At 40.9% G+C, this 27,004-nt stretch overlaps 1 protein-coding gene across 6 annotated transcripts in view; it reads left to right on the top strand.

Moving 5' to 3' along the window:
• The window catches only part of gulp1a (GULP PTB domain containing engulfment adaptor 1a), an 80,587-nt gene that overhangs the window by 38,334 nt on the left and 15,249 nt on the right, over nt 1-27,004 (top strand). For 4 of the 6 annotated variants that reach the window (XM_046054610.1, XM_046054607.1, XM_046054613.1 and 1 more), the window contains 2 exons: nt 11,329-11,409; nt 26,400-26,461. In XM_046054610.1, coding sequence (XP_045910566.1) covers nt 11,382-11,409; nt 26,400-26,461 — 90 coding nt within the window. In that variant the 5' untranslated portion in view covers nt 11,329-11,381. Of the gene's footprint in view, nt 1-1,695; nt 1,757-5,226; nt 5,339-11,328; nt 11,410-26,399; nt 26,462-27,004 lie in introns of those variants that run through there. The other 2 variants (XM_046054611.1, XM_046054612.1) reach the window with 2 other exon arrangements.

The following is a 27,004-nucleotide window of genomic DNA, read 5'->3' as shown; positions in this document are numbered from 1 at the left end:
AGACTTAGACTAACTTTGAAAACACGTTTCTCAAAAACATTTAAAGCAAGTGAGGGAACGTCCTAGACAATCACAGGATCTTTTTCATTTTTGTATGCATGTAAAGAGGATTTTAACAAATATAACAAAACATTCTTCTGAAATAAATTGCCTGCCCCAGCTTTAAGCAGTGATCCAAGAAAAAGCTTGTAGAGATATCACATATCACGCACGGAATAATAAATTACAGCGATATAATTTTCCATGACTTTTGCTGTTCCCTTTCGGGACTCTCCAACATTATTTTTGCTTCAAACTGTAAGCGCAGTGCATGCAGAACATAACCACGGATGAAACTACTCCTCCTGCCGTCGGTGTGGTATAACATGATTTCATTATTGTATTCACTTCAAGTTGATCGTTGATTAACAGGAATTTGAAAATGCCCTGAAGATAGATTTGTGTGTGTGTGTGTGTGTGATCGTATGTATATGTAAGCATGAGTCTGCACACGTGTGTCTACGTCTGCATGTAGTATATCTGCACATACTGGGAGGCCAAATGTGGGCCTTGGCTGTGGCTGTTCATCCATCCCACATTGTTTCTTGAGTAAAATCTAAGTCACCACGGGTCTGATTTTGACAAGACCTGGAGGGATTAAGCATCTTTGCTCCAACATTTAAAAGATAAGCTAATCGGCTTAAAAGAAGCGTGCCTTTAAGAAAAGATTCAAACTCAGACATTGTGTATCATAACATTTTCAGTTCTCTGTTGGCCTTCAGAATATGACACTGATTGTCCTTAAAGGTTTGATACTTTATAAGTGAAAAGTGTGATTAACAGAAATACAGATCTGTCTAGTGCTAATACCTCAGAAACAAAATGCATTCAGGACTCTCATTTTAACCGGTTAGCCAAACTACAAAATGAAAGTCTTTGCTAAGACAGTGTGGCTGTCATACATACTTGGACAAAGGAGATTTCTTAGAGAAGGTCATTGATATTTGAAAAGTTAGAGAATGTGTTCTGAGTAGATCTGTTAGACACAGCCAGCAAACACAAACCATGACCCATCTGATACGCATCCAGGTTTCTGCTCTGCTGAGTTAGGTGAAATGCGGGAGGATTTGAAGAAGCGATTATTTGAATTGAGAAGACCTCAGTGTATCCGGTGGATTCAAATTCAAAGAAAAACATTGAGGTTCTCTGTGACTACAAAAACATTTGTATTCTTCCCTGTAGGACCAGAGATGGCTGGACACTGCTGAAATGTCTCCCAGCTAAAGCAGAATCACAACTCTGAAACCCCGAATATAAAGGCATGTGCTATTACTGCATGCACTTTGTGAATTTGTATCATTCTTTGGAGAAGTTTTCTAAAGTATCATGGTTCTTAGAAAAAAAAAGATAGATTAATGAAATGATGCAAGAGTGGATACTGTATAGGATAATACGTTGGATATTTAAAACTGCATGCAATGTTTTGTTTCTTTTTTGAGAGCGAGCGAGAGAGAGAGATCGTACAAAGCTAAAAACATAACACTGCACAGAATTATGACCATATACAGTTGTTATGGAAATCATGTCAACAAACAACTGTTTGTGCAACATTAGCATTGATTTGAAGTTGTGTTTCTGGCCGCCTGATAAGTGTCAGTCCAATATTTGCTTTCTTTTTTTGTTTCTGTTTTTGGTCTTCACCAACTCCTAAGGGACGGCCGCCTCTGTAGCTGCTGACTGTGTCGCCTGCTGTTGGCTGCTGGGCAGGTCGCGTTCAGTAGGTTTTTATAGCTTGCTTGCTGAAAACCGCTGCCTTTGGGGCCTCTGTGCTGTTTTGTGCCTGATATCACTTTGAAGTGGAATTTGACTTTTCCACATTCATGTTGCAGACAGACTAAAGGTGAATTACAGTTCACACTTCAATGAAATAAAAAAAAAAGTTAATGTATCCTTATCAATAGTACAGCATAACAGTAGACACAACACGGCCTTTTGAGCTGTCTAGAGCAAGTAGAGCTGCAGTGACGGGGGGAACATTAGCAGTGGACACCTTCCTGCTTTCACCTTGTACCTCATGGTACTGCAGGGCTTGTCTTCCTTAATTAGCTTCCCAGTGTAGATTCAGCAAAAAAGGCCAGTTGTTGACCTATTGAGTTTTCCTGTTGTACAGTGTGGAGACAAATTGATTTCAGTGTAAGGTGTTCCTTTTTTAAAACAAAAGTTAATGCACTTTGAGGTCTGCCATTGCATACCAGCAACTAACTGCTTACAACAGAGAGATTGCAGTTAGATGTGAACAATATATGTTTTTATATATATATGACACACACACAGAGCGCTATATACTACTATGAAAATATATATGAAAATAAACTGTATAATCATTTAAAAAGTCACTGTTTTAATAAATGAGACTTAATAGAACTGGTGGAGTCTATATTTTAGCAGTTATAACTCAAATATTATTGTGTGTACAAGTACTATAAAGTGTATATTTTGAGGCTTGCTGACAAGCCCTTGATGTATACTCCTCTCACTCTCTCCACAGAGGCACGATAAACATCCATACAGAGGAGGTCATGTGAAACTGACTAAACTGAGCATACTTGTATAAGGAGCTACTCCATTTTCCTGAATGTAATACATGTTTATTATAAGCCAAACACATCTTATCTGTTAGATGGCATTTATCCGGGGATTACAGTGCTTGTTTTTTGAGGCTTTGACTTATAAGTATCCAGCCTGTGTTGACTTTGATTCATGTAAGAGGACAGTGCTTCTGAAGTCTGGTTTCATAAACTCAAGCTTAAAATTAAAAAGAAATTAAATAACTGCTGGTTTCATGCTATTAGCCAATTAAAACATCAGATTTTGTTTTGCAGCCTAGACAGAAATTTTAACTCATTTCCTGCCTGCTATATTGAGCTGTAAATCAAGCACAGGTCGGATATAAATCATTTCACCTCAACATTTGCTTGTGTTAATGTAGCCAAGATTGTTCAGTGTACAGTAGTACTGGATGGAAATGATTGCGCTCACTCTCGGCTGCAGTCATCATAATTTTTGGTGCAGTGAGTGGTGCAGGGAGGTTGACTAGCCATGCCAGCTGAAAATACACAGGCGGGATCGCACATTGCTAATTCGCATTACTGCTTAGATGGAACACAAATCATATGGAGGCTGCAAATCTCAATGAAAATCCACTGAGATGCTTCTCACTGAGATGCACATTCCTGCTTCTCCACCCACTCCCCACTCTCACAAACATGCACACATCCCAAGCGAGGAGTGAAATAATTGGACCCTCAACTTGTGTACGACTGAACCTACAAACGCTGGTGCTGAAAAAGTTGGTGATACGATGAAGATGCTTTAAATCTTTTGTGGTTACTTGTTATTTTATTTACTATTTTGTCCATCTGGATTTTTTTTTTTTACCTTGTACATTCTGATGAAATATGAGAAAAGTATGATGTCGAAGCCTAGTTACTAAACAAAGTCTGAAAAGATGACTCATCTGTATTGTTTTCAGCTGTTGACCTAGATGCATTTCAGTTGTTGTGTCTGCGGTTGTGTACTACTTTGCCGCAAAATCAAGTGCATTGCTATGTAATTGTATTTGTCTTTTAAATATGCATTTTTCCATTACATCTGTATAATGGAGCATGTTTTTCCTTTTCCTTTTTTTTTTTTTTTTTTAGCCTGTTTTATGTCTGTGGAGCATAAATGGCCTCACATTCCCAGAAAGTGTCTGGGCTAGCCACTTCCTTTACCCCACCACAGCTGTTCATACAAGACGCAAACATGAAATGATACATGGCAGAGCAAAGAAAAACCCTAGAAAAATAAAGTGTGAATAGAACAGCCCAAATCCTGAGACCCTCCCTGTTTTAAATGCTCTGTCAGGCAGAAATCAGAGGTCTGCTGGCCAGCAAAAACACACCGCCACACAAGGCCGTGACCAAGCTGAATCTCTGAGCAGATACCATTTAGAGAAGAACAAGAAAGGCCTTCCATTGATTTGAATGACCTTTGTACATTGGCTGGCACGTGTTGGTGACCTTTTATTTATCTTTCAATTTGTCTTCTTACTTTTTTTTTTTTTTTAAATTCGGATTAATTCCCAAACATAGATTCTCTGAAGCAGATTAAACTCTGAGTTGCTATATGACACACACAATTTCACAGCAGCCCTTTGAAGTCCATGTACAAAATACAGAAAACACCCGAGACTTACGCATTCACATCGTTGCTAATACACACATGAATTCTTCTGGGTTCAAAAACCCTCATTATATTTGGATGAATGTCTCCATTGTTTTGAAACCTGCTGAAGCCAAATTTTTTAAATTCCCCTTAACTCTTGACCATAGACAGCTGTGTGTCTCCAACGTTTTTATGGAGACATGTGATCCATCTGTATATTACAGTTGGAAATCATTTCCTTTTTCACCTTTATCCTTAATGTTTCTTCTCTGTTGTCTTTCTATGTTGGCAGTGCACTCTTAATTTTTTTTTTTTAATTCTTCAAAAAGGGGTCAGCTGCCCTTCCTTAAGTAGTTGCGCTTCATTGAGACACCCAGAAGGCTGTGAAGGATGCAGCGTCAGACAGTTTCCTGATTAGACCCCAGAGGTTTTAGATGTGGCGGTAAAACCAAACCTAGCGCGCAACTCTTTGCCATTCTCTCAATAATCAGAGTAATTGGGCTTTCAGGTGTTCAAGCTTTTGTGTTGTGCCCTCTGCGCTTCACTTTGAGGGTGTCCCAGACAGTTCATCTCTGTGTTAAAAAGTTCGACCAAGTGTCAGATTTTAAAGTGGTTTAACACCATTTCGGCTGCCAGGATAAACACCTTTGAGTGTAAAATGTTTCTGGAGCGTAGTGTAAAAGGGAAGGGTATACTCAAGTTGACATAATCTCACAGGGATGCTTTTAGAGCTTTGTGTTGGAGAGGTATTGTGACTTTTACTTCATAATGTTTGGCCGTACTGTTGTTTTGATTGATGCCACGATGTTGACCTAAGGCTGGTTCCAGTGCACGTAGAGTGATGATGAATCACATACTGCTAAGGGTCAGTGCGTGTTAGCTTTTATAGGTCATCTCAGCGAAACAGTTCCTTCCAGTCGAAGAAGTCTCGTTTTTTTGCACATGCAAAAGATTCCTTTCGGACAAACTGTGGGCGGAGGAAGTTAGGTTTGAATGTTAAGGATCATGTGTCTAGGCAAAGACTTCTTGTTGAGTTTGCAAACCCCATCATCTCTCCTTACTGCAGTCCTTAGTGTACCACCATCTGGCCCACAGCTGAAAACTATTAAGATCCGCTGAAACTTCCTCCACACTATTCCTCCCCAGTTTGAAGGCAAGTAAGTCGCTTTTATCTCGGCTCTGTTGTTGTTTGTATGTTTCTCTCCTTTACTTTTTCCTTCCTCTCCCTGTAAACGGTAGCGGTGCTTTTCCTTGATGAAGTATGTGAGGGTGCTGCATTTGATCCACAGGAGTTTAAGTGCCAGTCTGTGAGCGAGCAAGCCTGGCTTTTAGATTAGACACCAACACACCACGGTTGATTCAACTGAGGAATTCTGGGACTAAATTCATAAACAGATTGTAGATGCGATGTCTTGTGTGCTGCGCTTAGCCAGCAGGATTCCAGAGCCAGGGTGAGAGCAAAGTGAAGAAAACAAAGGATCTTTGTTGATTTGCTTTTCTGAGGCATTATGTTGGGACCACAGTGCATGCTCTGCCTCTATTCCATGTTAAAAGCCTGCTGCCTTTTTAGTGCATATGGGTCAGATTAGTGACTGGCTGGGAGGCATTTATAAATGGGACTTTACTTTTTTTTTCTTTTTTTCTTTTTAAATAGAGAAACATTTTTAAACATTAACTTTTGTCAAACTTGTGTTTGGATTCATCTTCATTTTTAGATAGTTATTTGGGCTTGGGTCAAAGTAGGTCACGCTCGTTTCCAGAAAGAGTCTTTCTCGAGCCAAATTCCAACTGTTTGAGTCACTGAAGGAGAATTGTCAGACTCTGGACATGGTTTTTGCTTTGCATTTTGGAGGATGATCTTCTAAGCAAATTAAATGTTCATCAAAGGCTCATTTTCCACTATTACTAAAACTAGAGAGACACAAATCAGTCTACATATTGTGTACATGCAGGGTTTGTTTGTTTGTTGTTGTCCTTGTTTCGTATTCAGACTGTGCTTCTGTATCTTGTTATATCTTAACTACCATTGAATTGTGTTTAGTGGGCCCATTTACTTTAGTTACTGGGCCTAATAATGGTGGTAGCATTCATAATAACAGAGCATAAGTGTGGTAACAAGTCAACTGAGTGTACAGTTAGCCAGGTATGGATGTTGTTGAGAGACTGTAAGCACATTTCATGTGTGTGTTATATGTGTGTGTTCTTGCATGTGTGCACGGTACACACACGGCTCTGGTGAAGAATTGAGCAGACCTAACCTGGGGCTTCCACTGCAGCTGGTAAACATCGAAGGGAGACTGAGGAAGTTTGCAGCTCAGTGTTAAGTCTCTGTGTGTGTGTGTGTGTGTGTGTCTTGGGGTCGGCAGTTCTCCCAAAGGGGGGGCTGTTGAATCACCAGACAGGAAGCTATTAAAACGGGCCGAACACTGCAGCTGTCAATCAAAATGAGTGGCATCACAGTCAGGTGTCAGGCAACCACAGTATGTCACAAACAAACAGAAGGTTGGCCGGGCTTTTTCTGCTGCCAGACCTTTCCGTGGCGGTTGCCAAAATGAGAACAGTCTTTGCTTTAAGAACTTAAAGCTCCTAATGGTGACTTTGAGGTGTGTCCTAAACCAATCCTCAGGATCAGGATTGGAGCTTATTAAGGGAATAATTATGTGATATACAGAGCCTGATTAATTAACAATCCGTTGTTTGTTGTCACCCATTTTACTCTGAGGATGCAAACTGTCAGACTCTCTTTGTCAATTTTTATACAGCTTTTTATTTTATTTTTACATTTTTCAAAAATCTATTTTAGCTATTTCTCAAGTGCACCACACCTCCAGAGTGCTGCTTTTGGTTAAAAATGTATTTTTATTTTTTATTTTTTTATGTTCCTGATGGAACTGAAGAGAGGCTGTCAAACTCCTCCAGTCCACAAAAGGGGAAGGCATATTTTCTTAATGGAATGCACTTTTGCTGCAAAAAAAAAACCCACAACCAGCTTGCTTTGAAAATGCAGGCAACAAATCCTAAAAAGCTGGTTCTCTGAAATGCTGAGGCTAAGTACCAAGGCCACCACTGCCAAGGTCTTGATTTGGCAGCCCAGATGCTGCAGAGGAGTTTGGCGCTGAGATCTGCAGAACGCACTCTCCCTGCCTTTGGTCAAATGTAAACAATAGTAGTGTCTAGGGTGGGGGATCGTTAGTTTTTATTTATATTGATACCCTTATTGGGACTGCTTAACGATCCGATTCTTTATCGATACTTTACTATTATTTGGTGACGGTTATTTGGTAAAGACGAGAGCCAATGGGCATGAGGTAGGCCTGCACCAGGGGTTGGCAAATAAGTCTGACTTCAGGCCAAATTTTTCAAGCCATTACGTGGCGGGCCAGAACATTATTTCAGTCAAATTATTTCAAACCCTTGGATACTCGTGCACGTTTAGCTCAGTGGGTAGAGTGCGGGACTCCCGTTGGAAGAGTTGGAAGATCGATCCCAATATCCTGTCACCTTTTTTTTCTCCCTTGTTAAACAAATTGATTAGCCTATAAGGACACTTTTGAACACTTTTGCTCTCAATAAACTCAACATGAAGCATTGCTGCAAAAAACGTTTTTGTGCTTTTATTTTGGAGGCACAATCACTTAAGAGGAAGTGATTATGTGAGTAACTGCTGTCATGACGGAGATCTGTTTCAGCACCAGCCGCTATCAATGTATTCATTTTTTATTTTTCTGCTATCAAAGCAATCTGACCGCGGGACAGATATTATTGCGAGCGGGCCGGTTCTGGTCTGCGGGCCACGAATTGCCGACCGCTGGTCTACACGGCATGAGGAAAATATTCAATGTGTGATAAAGTTGTTATATATTGAGATGAATTATGACTTGTGATAAATAGCCTAAACATAATATTGAAGTGCGCATAGCTGCCTGGTTGTTTTTAAATAAATTATAGGATTAGAATTTAATATTTTAAATAAAGCTAAATATTGTTTCTAGAGCAGCAACATTAATGTTTACAACAGCAAAGTCACGTTTAGAAATCAGTCTGGATCAGTCCCTCCTCTTCCTGCTCCTCACTGCCTGCAGGTGACGGTAGCCTACCTGATGGAAGGAGGAGCGGCTGGTTTGTCTCAGCCAGCAGCTGAGTTTTTAACAATGTGCCAAATTTTCAGACTTTACAGAATGAACCCTTTCTACATGTTTACCTTACAGACAGGTGCACTGATAAAGTAATGTCATGTTACTCGCGAAGGTTTTATTGCACATAACGAGCGCCGCTGTCAGCGACTCACTCGAGCGTCGGGAGCTTAACTTCACCGTCTCCACAGCGTCTGCGTCTGTCTTTGCAGGGCGCTGTGTGCGTGTGCGCGACAGAGAGCAGCAGAGGCTGCAGCCGGATGATAGACAGTCCCGGGCCCGTTTGATACCACGTTTCGTTGCCATCAATGAATAAACATTAGTTTTATTATCCATTGCGTTTCAAGTTAAATCAAATTTGACGCTCGAGACGTAACGTTACGTTATGGGACCCGCTAGTCTCGACAGCGGTATCGATAAGCTCGGAACTTTTAGAACCGGGTCCTTTTTAGAACCGGGTCTCGATCCCCATCCCTAGTTGTGTTCTTGCCATCTGCCCATGCGATGTTTTGCAGCATGTTTGACCTGTAAATAAGGAACACACGTTGGTTTTTTCAGCTGCAAAGATATTCTGTTTTGGCAAACTGAGGAATGCCCAGTCCCCAACCTGAGACATGTTCCATTAACGTTTCTCCAGCCCTTGCCAGGGCCCCTGTTTCAGTAAAATATTCCCTTACTGTGAGATAACGCATACATTGTATTTGTATTTCCAAACTACATGTACCCCATTTTTATACAATATAGAACGGTGTCTTAATTATGTACAGTCTATAGCTAAGGGCTTTTCATTTTTGCTGCTTAGGGAGACAGTCGCTTATCATCGCAGAGCCCGTTGAATGCAAATTCAGAAATAATTGGAGCTCTGTGATAGATGGTCTTTCTTTAAGGATGGTTTGTGTGTCCGTCACCAGCTCTTCCCAGCAGCAGAAAAGATACTTGACTCAACACCAGAACTCCATCTTTTTGCAGTGGCCCTTTACTGCTACTCACTCAAAGCTAATGACCCATTAACCTCCCATATTACAGTGATGGATTTGTTTTCACATACTTCACTTTTACATCTTATTTCTCAGCCCTAAGGGCTGTTGTTCGATAATGCTTTTTACAGAAAAGCTTTTCTTCTGAATGGCATCATTTATGTCACACTCATAATTGGTGTTTGTGCATCATAACGGGCACCACGCAGCCTGAGCTTTCTCAGGGTTTGTTGCAGTGGCAGAGAAGCACCAACAGCATGAGAGGACTGCTACATTAACTAACATGTGGTCTCATTTCAGTTCAGGTTAATTTCACCAAAATAACCCAATACATTTGGCAAGTAAGTGTTGATGTATATGTAGCTACAACACATATAAGTCACTGTATATACTACAGTACATATGGGGGCATCAAAATACACCATGGAAGAGGGCTTCACAGGTCCACCTGACTGAGACCTGAACTGGTACCTGAGTTGGGCTGTGTCAAAAGTATATTCAGTTTAAATCTGGTCAGATATATGCATTTATTTGTAGTGCCTGAGTAGCTCTGAGATCTGATTACGTGATGCTCCAGCACATGGAGGAAAATGTGTTTTTTTTTATGTCAGATGAAGAGTGTGGTTTGTAAAGTTCAGGGAAAATCGTGGCTGCTTGTTAATTTGTGGTGGTGTTCTCTCTCTGTTTGGGTATTTCGGGATTCACCACTCGTGGGGTGTGTTTGAATCAGGTCTGACTGACCTCTGGTCCCTTTTGGATTCTTCTTTTTTTTTCTTCCTCTTTTTTTGAAAATTAATTTAGTCAAAAAAAAAATTGAGTAGTATATTTCAGATCAGATCCAACATTTTGGACCCTACATTTTGGATTTTGGAGCTACTTTCTAAAATTGTAGCAGTTGTAGGAGTGTTGGCAGTTTGGTCCAGGGCATGAGCAGGATGTAACATTCACTAAAAACATATAATAGTTCAGGTTTCCCTTAATAAATGGAAAATTCCAAATATAGAAACATTCAATTCATTTTCTGAATTGCTCATCCACAGGTTAATTTGTTTGCAAAGGCAAAAATTGAAATTGCTGTTATGCATCAGGCCATTTTCCTACAGTAAAGGAGGATGGAATATTGAATGTGGAGCAGGCAGGCAGCTACCTTGTCCTGGACAGTTTGTCCTTGCAGTCTACAGAAGATTGCTGAGCTCTCATAGGGAATTGATGCAAAGGTCTGAAAGCGCTCAAAGCAAAGTGTCAGATTTTAGAGACGCTGGACATTTTTAAAAAGAAATTTGTAAAAAAGAAATTGCCTTCTTCTGTAATGTAGTGCTGTTTCAATGTATTGTACCAGTTTTTGAGTACAGGCTGCGCTGTTAGGCCAGTATATTTCAAAGAAAGAAGAAAAACCAAATTTGACCACAGCGAACAGTCATCTTTACTTCATCCAGACTGTCGGCACAAGTAGAAGAATCATGTATACTGATGCTGTGTTTTTGTGAGATCATTACTGGAATCTGGAGATGATTAGTACCAAACATCAACATTAGGCATTGCTCATGATGACTAAGCTTCATGGGTTTAGTTTAAGGTTCAGTGCCCATGTGTGTAGCTGAATGTGTATTGGTGATAAAACTTTAACATACAGCACTTTGGCAGAAAACTCTGCCTTAGTTCTGTTGGAAAGATTAGAAAGTAACGCCACTGACTGCAGCAGGGGATCATAGTAAACTATGTTACATTTTTCTGTACAGCACTATTACAAATCACCATTTTCAGACACGTGTGCATTGAGGACAGTGACTAGTTATTATCAAGACCTCCACAGACGCTGAGGATGGTGTGGCCCTGTGGTAAACAACTGTGATGCAGATGGACTGGGACTTTAATTTGAACACATTCTGACTGTTAAACATTGCCTCAGTCTCAGAGGGTGGGGATTTATTGCAGAAAAACTTCAGACTGTATGTTTTTAGACTTTCTGCCTTTTGGGGAAAGCTTCAGGTCAAAGCCATTTTTAACTCACTTCTCCCCTGCTGCTTTTCCAGGTGGAATATTGGCAGATACTCAGGAGGGACCTCGGAGACGCACATTTTCCACTATGAACCGCGCCTTCAACAGGAAAAAAGGTGAGCAAAAATAACAAATGCTCATTTAGCTTATGGAGTTTAGCTCAGTCTGTTTTTAGCTACAACAGGCGGCACAGACTTTTTTTTAGACATCTGACAGAGTAACACTTCTCAGATCGCTCTGTTTGGAAACAGACGTTTTATTAGTTGCAATACAATAATGATATTAAGTTATTTTATCACTTAGGCTACTCTTTCCTGGACAATAATAAGCACTCTTAAGTGTTAATGGACATTGCACACTTATTATGTTTAGTGTACTTGTCGGTAGGAGCACTACTCAGCCTGTGGAAACTCTTTCCAGAGTTTGAAAAACTCCCTGACTCACTGCCTCAGGCTTCAAATTTTAAACTGAATGTCTCTGTTACTGTGGGGTTTGAAAGAAGTGGGCATTTAGGAGGCGAAGAGGGTCTAATGGAAGATGCTGTCCGGTTGTGGGACATGTAGGATCCACTGATTGTTCCACAGCTTTACCCATTCTTGAGAGGAACAGTCAGGTTGGTCCTCTGTTGCTTCAGTTTTGACCCTTCTGATCTGTCCCTTGTGAGTCCCCCAAACATATGGAAGTGTAATACTGTGTCACTGGAGTGCCCCTTTACGATATTTCGAGAATTTATTTCAGTATTTCTGGTCTAAAACTTCTAACTTCACGTCTTCATCAAGATTAGTATTTTTTTTCTTCTTTTGAAGGGAATACATAACAGATGCAAACACGCCTGGACTGATTATGAATCTACCATGTCTGAACTTCTTCATTTTAGCCCCATACTATTCATTCATTTGGCGGGACTATAAAGTCTTCACACATGAAGGCACCAAATGAAAAAAACAAACAAACTGTGTGATGTTTATTATTTTGGCTCATGAAATGATTCCTTTTTTTTAGATAAATATCATGTGCGATCACTGTGCAACTTTAAAGGCTGTTTGACTGGCACTGCTTGCACTACAACAGCCCTAGCATAAAATGATTTATTTCCATAAACCTGTGAAGGACAATAGCCAAATTACACAGTCAGCAGTCCCAACAGCATAAACGTCCTGCCATACATTTGCGTAAGCATTAGACAGTTAAGGTGGTTGTACAACACCACAGAGTCTCCAAGTGACCCTGCCCGAATCCAGTGGAGGGGGTATTTGGGGCTGCAGTTTGCAAAACAGCTTGATGTGTTTACCACCATCTGTCCCACTCCCTCTGGTGTGAATCAACAGACGTGGAGAAGCCTTGGACAGTGTTGGGGAAAGGGTCCAGGGCCCAGGTGGTGTGCCCAGCTTTAATGATATTTGGGTGGTATTATTCCCTTTTTCTCATTAAGCTCCTCTATTTTAGAGAGCTAAAGATGGTGATGAGGGAGGGCAGATATTCCCTCCTCACCACCTGGCTCAGAATGGGCCTTTGGGGGGGTGACTTCACGCGACTATGAGCCTGATCAGTACGCATACAGGAAAGGCAATGAGTTACCTTATGACCGAAATAAAATGCATTTTCTTGTTATTTCTGACCATTTGATAAAATATATTCACAACATGGAGGAGTAAAGGTACTAATTAGCGTTATAACATTAAATAGTAACATTTATTAGGATTATCTGCCTACAAATAGTTTATTAGTTGAGATTCAGCTGTTGAGATTCTGATGTTAGCATACACCACTGTGGTGCTAACGTTAGTGTATTCATTATAATTTCAGAGAATAGTTTAGGTTACGATTAATTCCAGTTAGACAAAACAGCAGTTTAATTTTTGTGGGTTGTTTTCAGCCATTAAGTTGTTGTGGTCATTTGGTGGTCAGTCTCTCATTTGTTTGCAAAGTACTAACTTGTCATTAATAAAAACCGTGCATACAGACCAACGGGTTCAACATTTTTAAAGTTTGCTGTAGTGCCTCAACCTTATTTTAATGTCCCGCGTACTCCGGGCTGTGATTGGTCGGTTCACAAAAAGGGACTTTGACAAGCAACTTAATGCACACAGTTGGATGAAACGCTTCTAATCTCCCTGCGGAGATTAGCAGACAGGCGAGAACGGTAACAGGTCACATAGTGCCCAGGAAACCTGATCTGGAGAGGTCAGAGGAGAGAACTGATGCCGGTACGCCAAATTGTAAAATGTAAAAGTGACAGTACCGGTGAATACTGGCACACTTCAAGCACAAATATTGTGTGAAATAAGAGGAAGTCATCTCTCCCGTTAGCGCTAGCTTTGTAGTGGAGCGTTCAGGCACAGTCAAACCAACGTAAAACACATTCGGAGAGCATTTGAAACACTTTTTTCTTTCATTCTGATCATTTTGGCGCTGGGGATTTTCCTTTGGCGCTCGTTAAAACCTCTTTGGGGGGGGCGCAAAAAATTTCTCTATGCAGGAAAAACGCTGTCCTCCCCTCACATTACATTTCCCTTTAATTGCACGTCATGGAAATTCAGCTCCATTACCTTCACTTTAACTGGGATTTTTATTCCTGTGAACTAGCTGATTGTGAGGGCATGTTAGAAAAGGTAAATTATAGCTGAAACAAGGCTCCATCTTAAAGTTGACTTTGCCAGCAGCCAGATAATGAAGGCCCCTGCAAGAAGGAAAGACAGTTAAACAGACAATAAACTGTTCTCTCAACAAATGCTCCCAGTCAGGCTAGCACACAGACTGTCCACTGATTAGCAACGGTGAGGACCTGCAAACCTCGATTCACCCATCTGCCATAAAAAGAGTACAAAACCTTCCTGACCCCCAATGTGGGCAGTTACATCTAAAAGCCAGCAGGCGCTTTACCCCTGGATGTTTCTCTAGATTTGATTTCTACATTTGAGAGTCAGTCAGTGGCAAATGGGGCCAAAAGGTCCACAGCAGATATAGGTATAAAAAAAGCTGCTCCATCCCAGTAAAATGAAAACTTTCCAGCTTGAACCATGACATACAAAGTATCTGGAACCATTCATGTGTGAGCATACGATTTAACTTTATTTCAGAGACATAGGTCCATATCAGTAAAAGGTAAAAGATATATCTTGCTACTTGGATGCATGCACAGCGGAACTTTTAGTACAAGACGTTTTAATACAAAAAGCTGAATGCAGGCAAATATGAGGTTTGAATGAGCTGTTATCTGCTCCTGATGAAGATGAGAAGGAGATAAGAAGGTGCTCCTCTGGGTAGGGCTTTGAACCATATTAGTTTTAGACCAGCCCCGTAGATTGGCTCTTGTCTCATTATGCAATGATTTGATTCCTTTGAAAACAAAGACTTTTTCAATTCCTTACCAAACTTGACTTCAGTGGTGGATGAAACGTTCCCATCAATCGGAAATACCCTCCGATATGCAACGTTTCATTTGCAGCTGACAAACCTCCCGCAGGGGTTGAACAAAAGTTTACCTGCAAATTTCACATTAGAGTAAATTAATCAGTCTCTGCTGAACTTGTAATGCAACTAACAGAGGATAATTGCCTTGTGTTGCTGAATCTGTTCAATTGTATTTTGTTAAAATTTATATATACACAAGAGTGGGTACTCTTTTCTTACTGAATAGTCAGTCCAACATGTGTATAAATGGCCGACAGTTTTCATTTCTTTATCATTGTTTGGACCTGTTCTGGCGGCCTCTGCTTGTTTTGGCTGCGAGAGTGAAGGCTGGCACTGACGACAGGCCCACTCCACTGATTTACCTCCCCCTTTATCTCTGAGCCTGGCTGTGTTTTGTGAACTTGATCACGTCTAGCAGGTAATGCCAACAGGGATCTTGATCATTTTTATCTCCTATGTCTATTGCCCCGTGCTCTTGGACGTGTTTTGCACTGACTAGTTGGACAGAATTCATGTGCACCTCTTTTTGTTGAGCCACTCAGCAGCAGTTTAGAAAACAGAAACTCCTCTAGCAGATAATGTACCATACCAGTAATGCAACCTACTATAACCTCTTAAAGAGGTTGCATAACTTTACAGTTGGCGACCTTGTGAATACTGAATAGTATTTACACTCAGTTGCCAGTTTATTGGGCCACCTTGCAGAACGAATGCAATCTTATTCAAGAGTCCAGCAACATGTCCCACCTTCTTGAAGGTTAAAACATTCAGTTTTTGTTGGAACTGTTATCGAGAGATGTTGATTGAACTTTAATAGGTAGGTAGGTTTATTGTCACAATATAACAAGTTGTAGATTGAAATTGTGTTTTGTGACTCCCTCCTGCTATATAGCAGTCAATATTCATTAAGATAGAATCAACTATAAAAAATGGTAAACAGAAATAAACTATAATCACTGGAGCGGTGCTGAGGATGAATTAGAGATTAAGAGCCTGATAGTTTGGGGGGAAAAAGCTGCTCTGCAGTCTGGTGGTGCAGCAGCAGAAACTTCTATATCTCTTCCCAGAATGCAGCAGGGTGAACAGGCTGTGGCTGGGTGGGTTCTGTCCTTTAGTATCCTTTGGGCTCTGCGTAGGCACCTCACCGATATCACTGATGCTCAGGAGATGGGTACCAATGACCTTCTGAGCAGTTTTAATCACCCGCTGCAGAGCCCTCCGGTCCTGGGCCGTGCACATCCCGTGGCAGTTTGTAATGTTTCCAGTCAGATTGCTTTCTATTGCTCCTCTGTAAAAGCTGACAGGAACTCTGCACAGGAATTTGGCCTTCTTCAGCTTCCTCCAGGAATACAGGCGTTTCTGAGCTTTCTTCACCAGCGTGGAGATGTGAGACGACCATGTCAGGTTCTCTGTGATGCTGATTCCCAGGAACCTGAAACTGTTCACCTGTTCCACCTCAGCTTCCTGAAATCAACGATCAGCTCCTTAGTTTTGCTGACGTTGAGCAGTAGGTTGTTCTCTGAGCACCACTTATTAATTTCCTCCTGATAGATAGTCTGACATCATTGACATAAATAACTGACAACTGAGTGCAGTTCATCACCTCTACCCCTAGTTTCACTCTGACTGATTCACTGTGTTGTAGTTACTTTGCCTCAAATAGCAAATATAGTTTATTTATTCATTCATTAGTCCCAGCTCTTCTCCTGTCCTGGTTTTCTCTGACAGCTGTCGATGGTCTGAAAGAGCAAACCACTGACCACCTGCTTATTGTGTTATGTCACTTATTCTATGTGTCAACTGTTGTTTAGTGTTGTTTTAATTACATGTACAAAGTACAACATAATCATGATACCTAGGCCACAACATTCCTAAACAATTGAATCCCTCCAGAGATGTTTGAAGACAGATATCCTGATATGAATAATATTTTGTCTGATGCTGCTTTTCCACACAAAAAAATCAATTACTTGTTGAAATTCTTAAAATGGCACCTATTCCTTCTACCTCACTGAACAACCCAGAATCTATAAATATGCAGATATTGTTCAGTGTTTCCCACAGAACGACAGACAACTGTTTCTAGTAGCCTATTTCTTATTTCACCATTTTAATTCTACTTCATTCTCCACCTTATTTTAGTGTTTACTCACTACTTGTATCTGCTCCCTTACCGGGTTACACATGGTAGCTCTACTTTAATCTTGAGAAGCTGCAGAGCTGCAGTCTCAGTTTAGCTGGAAATGTACAGTGTAAGTTACAGTGACTCATAAACAGAGACTTATTGTTGACCGTTTTCTCTCTGCTCGCCTGCCATTAACCGGTCTTGTTAACCTGTTTTGCGTGGGTGCCGTGCAGACGACAGCTGCATGCACGTCGCGGTTCCTCACGGGTCTATTTCAACTACTATTTAAAAACTATATAATATTCTTTGTGTGGTCCATCAATCGTGATAAATGATCCGAACGTCCTGCGAGGTGCGGACAACTCAGCACAACACCGGTTAAGCTGGGGCTCCGTCTCTTCAGCAAGTGTTCCTCTCCTGCCACTGCACACGTTCACACATGCGCACTGACCCCTCTTCCTTAAGGGTTAGGGTTACTGTATATTAACTTATTGGGAGAAAACTGGTAGTTCTATGTAAAACCAGACGTTGAGCAGCCCCATATTGCCAAAATGGTGTGATCCTTGTGTCATAAAGTCGCTGCGAAGCTTCTACTGTGAGATTCAGTCGAATCAGGCTCCGCCCATCAAATCTTTGACTATTCGGGGTCAGCCCTACACATTACAATTGTATAAATTGGCTTCCAGATTAGTTGTGATGTCACAAAATCACACATGTTAAACTGAGAAATAGAGCTGAGATGCTTTTTCGGTGAGGAAAAATTGTTCAATGTCCAGTCACAGTGTCCGGTTGGTGTATTAAGAGACTCCCAGACAAATTAACTCTATCAGCGATTGGAAACACACTGAATCCACAGTGTTTTGCACCTATCTGCAGAAATCTGGGTTAATTTCATTGCAGGTCAGAATTATGTGCTGCGTCATATCTGAGCTGATTGACTGCAGTAATAAATGTATTACAATTCTGCCATACCAGAACAGATGTTAGCTGAAGATTAGTCATGTTAGTGCAGCAGAATAGCCTGACAGTAATGGTCCAATGTTCTGTGATTAAACAGTAGCCGTGGACAGTGCGCCGTTTGCCCTAGATTTTCTTGCAGCAGTGGGAACCAGAGCTCCAGAGCTTTCTCAAGTTTACATATGATGGCAGGTACAGTCATGGTGAATCTGTCTTTGTTGTGTGTTTCTGCTGCTGGGACAAAATAAAGGACATATTCTCCATATTAATAATCTCAATTTCGAACAGTGACTAATTACAGAAGTATTGTCACGTCGGGTCTAAATGTCTGCTGGTGAAACCAAACCAACTACAGTCATTGTATTGAGCATTGCGGTATGGCCAATGGCACTTTTTCATCTGAACTTTGATATTCACATCATCCTTATAATTATTAAGGTCAGATGTCCTCTATCCATCATTATGATAGAATCAACAAAAGGCACTCATACAGAAAATTAGATTCTGAGGATACACAAGCCTTTTAATTTCCTCATGGCCGTCTTAGCTGAATTGCAGGACAATATAAATGGCGGTCTAAGTGGTGCTCAGTTCAGCCATGTACCCTGCAACTATTACACAAGCCATCATTAATGGTTTGTTTTGGAGAACAAATACATTGATGGTGCTTTTTCCCCCCTAAATGTAATTGATGCATCTTTAATGACCTTGTACTGGAAGGACTATGATATAAAAAGAGAGTTTAGAGCTTCCCATTATGTGTCATTATCTCAATGTCTGCCCTGACTATGCTGGTTTGTAAAGCCATATGACCATGTCTGTGAAGTGTTTCCTTTTTTGCCTCAGTGTAATCTGTATAAGCCCTGAATGGACCCTGAATTTCTTCTACCAGCAAATTTTTCTGCATTTGATCTCCACATTAAATTGAATGAACCCTTTCAAGAGTTTTTCAACCTAATAGAGATGTGACATTACATGAATTCACAGGGGCTTGACACAAAAGCACTTGGACAATATACTTCAATCCAATACAGTAATCCTGCAGTAACCATATAATCAGTTTTCACTGTCAGAGAGGTTCAGTTTGTCTGGCTGTATGTGTAGATATGTTAAAAAGGTGGTATTATGCTCATTTTCAGGTTCTTATTTCTTATTTAGGTGTTGTACCAGAACAGGTTTACATGGTTTCATTTTTAAAAAACACCATATTTTGTGTCATACTGCACATTGCTGCAGCTCCTCTTTCCACCCTGTGTTGAAGGCTTCGTTTTAGCTATGGAGTGACACATCTTGTCTCTAAATGATCTTTGTTGGGAGTTGCACATGCGAAGTTCCTAGTTAAGGACTACTAGCCAATCAGAAGCAGAGAAGGGCGGGTCAGCGAGAAGCCGGTAAACAGCTCGGGTTCAGCTGTAGGCTACATGTTGCCGACCAGCTCGGCAACACGGACTGGAGCGAGAGTTTCAGAGCGGTGAGTTATTAATCTGTATCCATAAAGTTTTAACTGAGCTCTGTCTCTACATCACAGGAACAACTTTATGTCCACTGACTGCCTGGAGGGTAGCTAGTGTTTGGAAGGGAGAGGAGAGCTGTGTGCTGCAGCTCACTGTTTTTCCACCGAGGGCGTGTCGGACTAGCCGCTTGGCGAGAGTTATGAGGGGCATTAGCTTTCATTCCTGTGATGTCAAAGAATGGGAAGCGGCTGGACTTCAAACGAGCTGTTTTCAGGCAGTTCAGAGCAGAGTTTTCTGTGGATGGGAACTCCCTTTGGGCTAGACTTTGGGCTTTTCACTTTGCAAACCTGTTACATGCACAAAAAAGGTATATAATTCAATAAAGGAGAGGGAAAAAGCCAAAAAGCAGAATACCACCTTTAAATTCTATGTTATTGCAACATTAAGCGTAGCCTTTTTTTGCATTTTACCCTGGCCTCCTAATTGATGTCAAACTGTGGTTGACATATGACACCAGATGTATGTTTTTGTGCCCAGTAAAGGTTAAATGCTTTATTTTAAAGTAGTACTGTCCTACTGGGCCTCAGTAGAGTTGTGGTGCAGGACCTTTCTCTTTGGAGCCCATTTGAAGTTGTCTTCCGCATGATGGAGAACTGTGCATACCCAGCAAATTCATTGCGTGTCATTGATTGAACACTGCAGTGAATTAGGCTATTGCCTGCCCACTTCTTGTGGCCCTATAGAAAAATTGTTCACTTGCAGCGCAGCACTCAAGCTCTGAAAGGTAAGAGCCAAGCTCGGGGGAATGTTAAAGAGGGGTGAGCACAACACTTAACAATATGAGTTAAAAAAGATCATGTTTTTCAAAGGGCTACTGTGGTTTTTATCAGTAGTAGTAGTAGTAATAGAAGTAATATTGTACAGCAGCCTTTTGTTTGTATTCTACTCATTTTTCACAAGGATTGAGGTTAAAAAAAACTGCAAAGTGCTATAAAGAAGCAACCACATAAATGGAACAGACATCAGACAAAGTGCTGTTTTAATTTGGAGGATGACAAACACATTTCCTTAGGAAATTAGTTGCTAAATGTAGCAACGTGAGTGCTGAACAATATCTGGTCTTTAAAAGCTTCTTTTCAGCTGATCTTTTGGCACATATTGTGTTGTTTTTCTTTTCAGTGAAATATTCTCCCTGACCTTAGACTAGAATTTTTAAAGGTGTAGAAGAATATGTAATTGTGACAAAGAATAGTGTTTTAAGTGGGGGGGGGGGGTTTCATTGGACACATAGAACATAGGACATCAAAGACTGTGAGGACCCTTTATCATCCTGATGTCTGGAGTCACAGTAGAATGTGAGATAAAGGGAAATACAGCTGTTAGCTCGCAGATAAGGAGAGATTCTTTGTGATAAAAGGTGTAATATATCAAACCATCAATAAATCCACGAATTACCATGATGTGCTGGACTTTTTCTGTGCAAGGTGTTGGTCTCTTTTCCTCCAGTGCCACAATACAAATGTTAGTGAGGCCTGGAATGTATTTTTTTGCTCTTTAAAAAGGAATAGTGATGAAGGCATCATCGTGTGTTTGAGTCGTAACTTAGTGAATCTTAATTTAGTTGTGTAATGTAATTGTGATCTGCTCCACAACATGTGAATACAGTAGTATGTTGCAGCATGTGTGTAATCTGCAGCTGAGGCAGATAAGAGCCATCACTACTTCAGAGCCTTTTTTATTTGCATTGCTAAGTAATGAGCCTTTATAGGAAACGAAAGGTACTTTTTTTCCCTCCCATTCCAAACGATTAACCATTTATATCTGTCTCCGCTGTTTAATTAGAGCAGGTATCTATGGGGAGTATTTTGGTCTCTAGTCCACAGACTTGCCAATGCATAAGGTGGGATTTTAAACAAGGCAAATATAAGAGTCACTGTTAGAAAGTAAGAGCCTAGGGTTAAACATCTCGATCAATAATGGAGGACTTTTTGGTCAAGGCCATATTTTCAATTGGATTTTTTTCTTTATAAAGATAAACTGTATATAAACAAGGGATGTTATATGTCCATAATCTCACTGCTTTGAAATTAGCAGAAGACGTACAATTATAAAATACCCATTGTCAGAAAAGACCCAACCCCACGATGTGACAGGGGAGAGATGAAGACAGCTGATCCTAGCAACAGTAGTTGCTGGAGTGTATACGATGCATGAAGGACTCGTGACCTTTATGCTTTCACACGTCATAACTGGTCCCGCAGGAAACCGGAAAGCACTGAGAAGCAATGCGCTTCCTGTCTCCAGAGACCTGAATGTCGTACACTACAGTGTGACAGAGAGGCATTGACACTTTTCCCTCCATCTTCATCCAACACCTGACAACTCAACCACACAGTGACCTTCAAACGCCACGGCTCATCCTTACGCCCCAGCAGTTAATCTTCCCTTTTGGCAAACCCTGGGCAGCACTTGTGACTTTTCCCACTTTTGGTGTGCTCACGTAGTTGCCATTTTATGCAGCAAAGAGAGAGAGAGAGAGAGAGAAGTATGTCCCCCACCTTCCCTCCTTTAATCAGAACAGTGTGTGCTGACACCTTGAAAAAATGTCAGCCTACCTGCCGTGCCGCTGTGTCAGCCCTCGCCACTCTCATCCTTCCCTGCTCCTTACTCTTTCTTGGAGTTCACAGTATCTTAGCTTCCTTAGCTCAACGTGAAAGGAGGCGGTACATCATCCTTCTATCAACTTTCATTTGAGAGTCCCACAAGGAAACTGATTGCACTTTGGAGGAGGCTATTGCAAGGTGCAGGCAGGGATTATCTCATTGCACAGCTGTTAAGCAGACAATTTAAGCAAAGGAAAAGGCTCCCAAGTTACCACGCAGTGTCTGAAAAGTCAAACAAAGTTACCATCCTTGTGCGTTAGTGGTCGTCTCACTGTACCGTTGTTAATTTCCTGCCCGCAGAGTGATTTCCAGAAGAATAAAACATGACTTCCTTTGCAAGTCAAGAATAAGCCTGTTGGTTTCCTTGTAAATAATATGCTAGATTAGCAAACATAACCAATCACAATTAAGCAAATGCAGAGCACCAAATTAACACTAATTAGAATAGACTATGAATTCATCAAGCCACTTAGCCAACAACATCAATGTAAACAAAGTCATTAGCATACTTGTGCGGAGGACATGGTACAGTCTTGATCAACGCAGTCACCCTGCAGGATTTGCTTGCCCCAAGGTCACAGTCATGCATCTTTTGTCGCAAGATTCATTAACAGGGCGATTATCTGTTTATGAATGGGGAAATGAAGAAAGAGAAGGATCCTTAATCAGTTGGGTGATTAAGACATGCTGAAAACCATCAGTGGCCCGTAATGATCTCTGATCCACTGCTCAGTTTGTGTCTGTGTGATTTTCAAAGATTTTCTCTGTGGTCAATTTGAAGTAAGTCATTTACTAGATATGTACACTAATATGTGATATAGGTAGTAGTAATTAATTCCTATCCGATCCAGTACCAATACCCAGGCTTGTATTGCCGATACCAATACTTTTTACATATTTTATTTCTTGTTTAATGTGACCTCCCTTCTGCCGTTTCTGTATTTATGAGAGAAATAAGGAGTAAGCTGTAGCCTTACCAATTCAAAATAATAGCTGCATAATGACAAGACATTATACTAGGGGAGGGCCGGGACGATTGAAACCCTTTTCAGATATATGTCATTTTAAAATATAACGTTACAGACAGAAATCATTTGTTGTTGACATCAACAACTCACGTGTGTGCTCTATCAATACCAGGTTTTATCTTGTTAAAATGTGGAACGACTGAAGTATAATTTCACTTTGAACGAAAGGTCTGTGAGTATCCTGGTGGTCCAGCCTGCAGCCCGGTGGACTCTGCCCGCCTCCCGCCGTTTCTAAATGAGGTAGAATGGCTGCGTGTCGACAGTGGCTCCTGACGTTTAATCTTCACTAGCTTCTAAACTGTAAAACTTTGACATTTAAAACTTCCGGATGTGTTAAAGTACTAACTAATCTTTTATGTGATCACGACCATGGCACATGGAACAATAAACACAACTCATCATTCAAAAAAAAAGATTGCTTGAGTGAATTTACTTTCTGATTGAAAACAGCTTCTTTCATATAACTCTGTGAAAGTTCGACGTATCCACCTGATTTTTCCCTGTTCTGTTACTGTGGACTTTATGTGCTGAGGTAGTTTGGAATATCAGACTTGTGTGGGCTCCAAGAAAATCGCTGTGTTTCATTCGTCCCGCGTTTCAATCGTCCCGGCTCTCCCCTACTGTCATATTCTTTAATTATAGTGAAAATATCCTGCTCAGAACTGCCGCTTCATAACATCATCATATTATTTTGACTTGATCTCAGATGTTTAGCGAAGTTTGCGGTTTTGCCAAAGTATTTCACTGTCTTTGCACACACATCACACAGAGCAACATTATTACCTTCACAGCTAAAATACAGCCAGACGTGACTGTTTCTACAGTCGGCCAGAGTCGGTATTCAATCGTGTAAAGGCTGCAGCGGCTCACTTCAAAGAAGCTCTGTCACAGAGCCGTAGTGCAAGCAGGACTTTGACAGGCGGAAGGAAAAGTAGTTCCTATCAACCGAGTATAATTAGACCATCCTGGGGACAGTAAGATACTTATGATAAAACACTCACTCCAAATGACTGAGTTTAGATATCGATCCTTTTAAATGAGTATCGATCCTGGAGCAGGAAACGGTATCAGAAATATCGACACTTTAGGATCTAGTAGGACTAATAGGTAGGTAGATTTTATTGTCACAATACAACAAGTTGTACAGTGAATATTTGTGATAAATCATACTCGTTTGATGTTCATTTAAATTATATTAACTCTGTGAAACAGTTTTCAAAATACAAGATTTCTTCTGTTCATAGTCAACCAATAAATGTCTGCTAAGAGTGTCTTCCAGTCACATCGAGAATCTATTAGCTTTCGATCATCTGCGTAATAGCGCTTGAAAACAGACAAAGCAAAAAGGCTGCAAATGAACTCTTTTCTACGCTTGCTATCACAGGATAATATTAAAATGGCTGAGTGCTGTTGTTTCATTAGCACAACAGTTGAATTGTAATTTTTACCTCCTTTTTATTATGCCTAAATGTGACTGCTAGACTCCCTGTGCGGTGTTTGTTATTGACAACCAGCAAATGTACAGCTTGTCCAAATGTTACCTATAGTGTTGTAGTACTCAAGACCGGTTTTAAGACCACTTTTTGATGGTCTTGGTCCCGTCTCGGTCTCGACCACATTTGTACTCGGTCTCGGACATTGAGGACTCTGGATTTTATTTCAAGACCAGTCAAGACCATGACTTTGGTAATATCAATACATTGCTTTTGCATTGTTTGATGTACTTGTTAACATCCTGACTTTGAGGATGTAAAACTTATTGCTTCAAATGCAACCTATAACCCTAATTAAAAATGCGTTGTTTCCGTTAACGACTGTCGCCCCTCCCTGCGATGGTAAACATGGGAAAGGCGTGTTGAATAAAGATGCTTACGTTTATAGGAATGTGGATCTTTCAGATCAATTTGAGAAGTATGATCTCGTTCCACATTTTGTGTCATGTAATGTCGGGAACTGGTCTTGGTCTTGACTTGGTCTCGGTTTGGGCGGTCATGACTACAACACTGGTTACCTAGCAACATACACTCAGGCCAGACGAATGTGCGGAGTCTGTATGTACGTTTGTGTGACAAGGTAAAAAGTGCGTCCTGGATTGTGGTTCCTAAAACCGTTTTGTTGGACTTTGAGCTTTCACAGATTCATCTTCGCCTTAAAGGTGCCCTGTGGAGTTTCCTGTAAACAAACAAAAGTTACGTTTACATTCAGTATTTCTCGCCAAAACTCATGTTTACAGTTTTTCCTTCCTCATCAAAACACCTGCAATGTGGATTCTTAAAATATTTTAAGTTGTGCAATGTTTACATCCATGTTCATTACCTGTCGGGTCATTGCTATGCTTCTTTGCATGTTACTGCCCTAACCCTAACTAAACAGGGACCCCCTTTTGAGAGCATTGCTCCATAGAGCTACTAGTGGACAGAAACTCCACAGGGTACCTTTTTAATTTGCAGCATCGGGTACACATTCACTTCTGTGTGTCCAAAAACGTTATCCATTGATTTAGAATGGAATCACTTGATCAAGAAGAAGGACAAATAAGGGTGGGGAAGTGAAAAGCAGCATTTTCCCTTGCCTTATTGCCACTGTTGATTATGACCCGTAACCCCAACTGTTCCGGTGGAGCTGCTCACTGACCAACAAATCAGACTGTAACTGTGTGAGAGTGAAGCCGTTCCTAAAGCATTGCCTTTTTCTTTGATGTTATAGTTTTGTGTTTTTGTTCCAGAATATTCATTCCTCTTCGTCCCTTTTTAACCACTTGTGTACTAGGTTTATCTTCTCTATTTCCATATTGTCTAATCATGGAAACTTGAGATTACCGGGGGGGGGGGGGGGCGTTACGTTGCAGCAAGTCAGTGAAATGCCAGCATGGAAGAAAAAGGCTTATTAGTTTTAAGAGAAGCCACCAGAAACATCTGTAAATGTACATTACAGTGTTTCGCACAGAATTACCGTGTAACTATGGCACTGTGGCGTGCAATCGGAATTGACTAGCAGCTGTGTACAGCGTGTTAACCTCGACAACCCAGCTGGAGTCTAACGTAAACATAGCAATCCTTACCAGCTAGGCTCCTTACATGTTTGCTTGTAACTTTTTTGAAGTTGTGTTAAGAAAATAGATTTAACGATAGAAGATAGAGTTAACCTGAATGCACTACACACAGCTCTGTTTCAATGTGTTTGTGAGAGAGAGGCGTGTCGTGTCGCCACCAATAAATCAGTGAGTGGGAAACACTGCAGTGTGGTACAGATTCTAGAGACTATTTTTGTGTCATCTTAGTTCTGATAGTGAGCTAGTTAAAATCACCTCAGCACATGAAAAGCCAATCGCTGATGATCCCTTCAATCCCTGATTGCAGATCCAATCGCCAATCAGCACAAGCCTATTGTGTACTTGCCGTATCTTATTGCATGAGACCACTGGTTCAGACTGCTGTATTGAGTGAGCTGTTTGTGTCGTTGCAGATAAATCATGGATGCACACCCCGGAGGCACTGGCCAAGCATTACATACCCTACAATGTCAAGGTATGTTTCACTGCTAGACTGTTGCATTATAATGAGCATTAAGCGCATTGTGACTGTAAAAGGATTCAACACAAAAAGACCAGAGAAGCTGTTAAACTAGAGTGGGAGGCTTGTGGTTTGTCCCTCCCACCTTCCTGTTGATTTGCTTCCTCTCCGTCAGGTTTATCAAAGCAACACCTCTCAGTCCAGGTGTTCCATGATGCTTTTCTCATTAGACAAGCTGCATGAAGTTTTTCTCTCTCTTGGCACCTGATGGAGCCGCCAGCATTGCCCCAACGCCCTTTGACCCTTCACAGCATGCGTTTATTTTCCAAGTTACCTCATTTAACAATTATGTGAAAACGATATTTTGGATATTTAATGGTGGGTGATTCTTTTTGGACGGCACTTCACTGCAAGTATGAACTGTCTAACTGAATATTGTAGGATTTATCTTCCCGAGCAGCAGTTTTCCCTCGGTGCTGTGACGGGGTGAAAGAGAGAGTATCTCTGTGTTTTCACCTTCTTGATTTCTTTATGTGTTTTTATGTAAAGTGACTCAAG

The sequence above is a fragment of the Micropterus dolomieu genome, linkage group LG07 (genome assembly GCF_021292245.1).
Source record: "Micropterus dolomieu isolate WLL.071019.BEF.003 ecotype Adirondacks linkage group LG07, ASM2129224v1, whole genome shotgun sequence".
Taxonomy (NCBI): Eukaryota; Metazoa; Chordata; class Actinopteri; order Centrarchiformes; family Centrarchidae; genus Micropterus; species Micropterus dolomieu.
The sequence above is the reverse complement of the archived record's forward strand: the minus strand, read 5'-3'. Positions and strand labels throughout refer to the sequence as shown.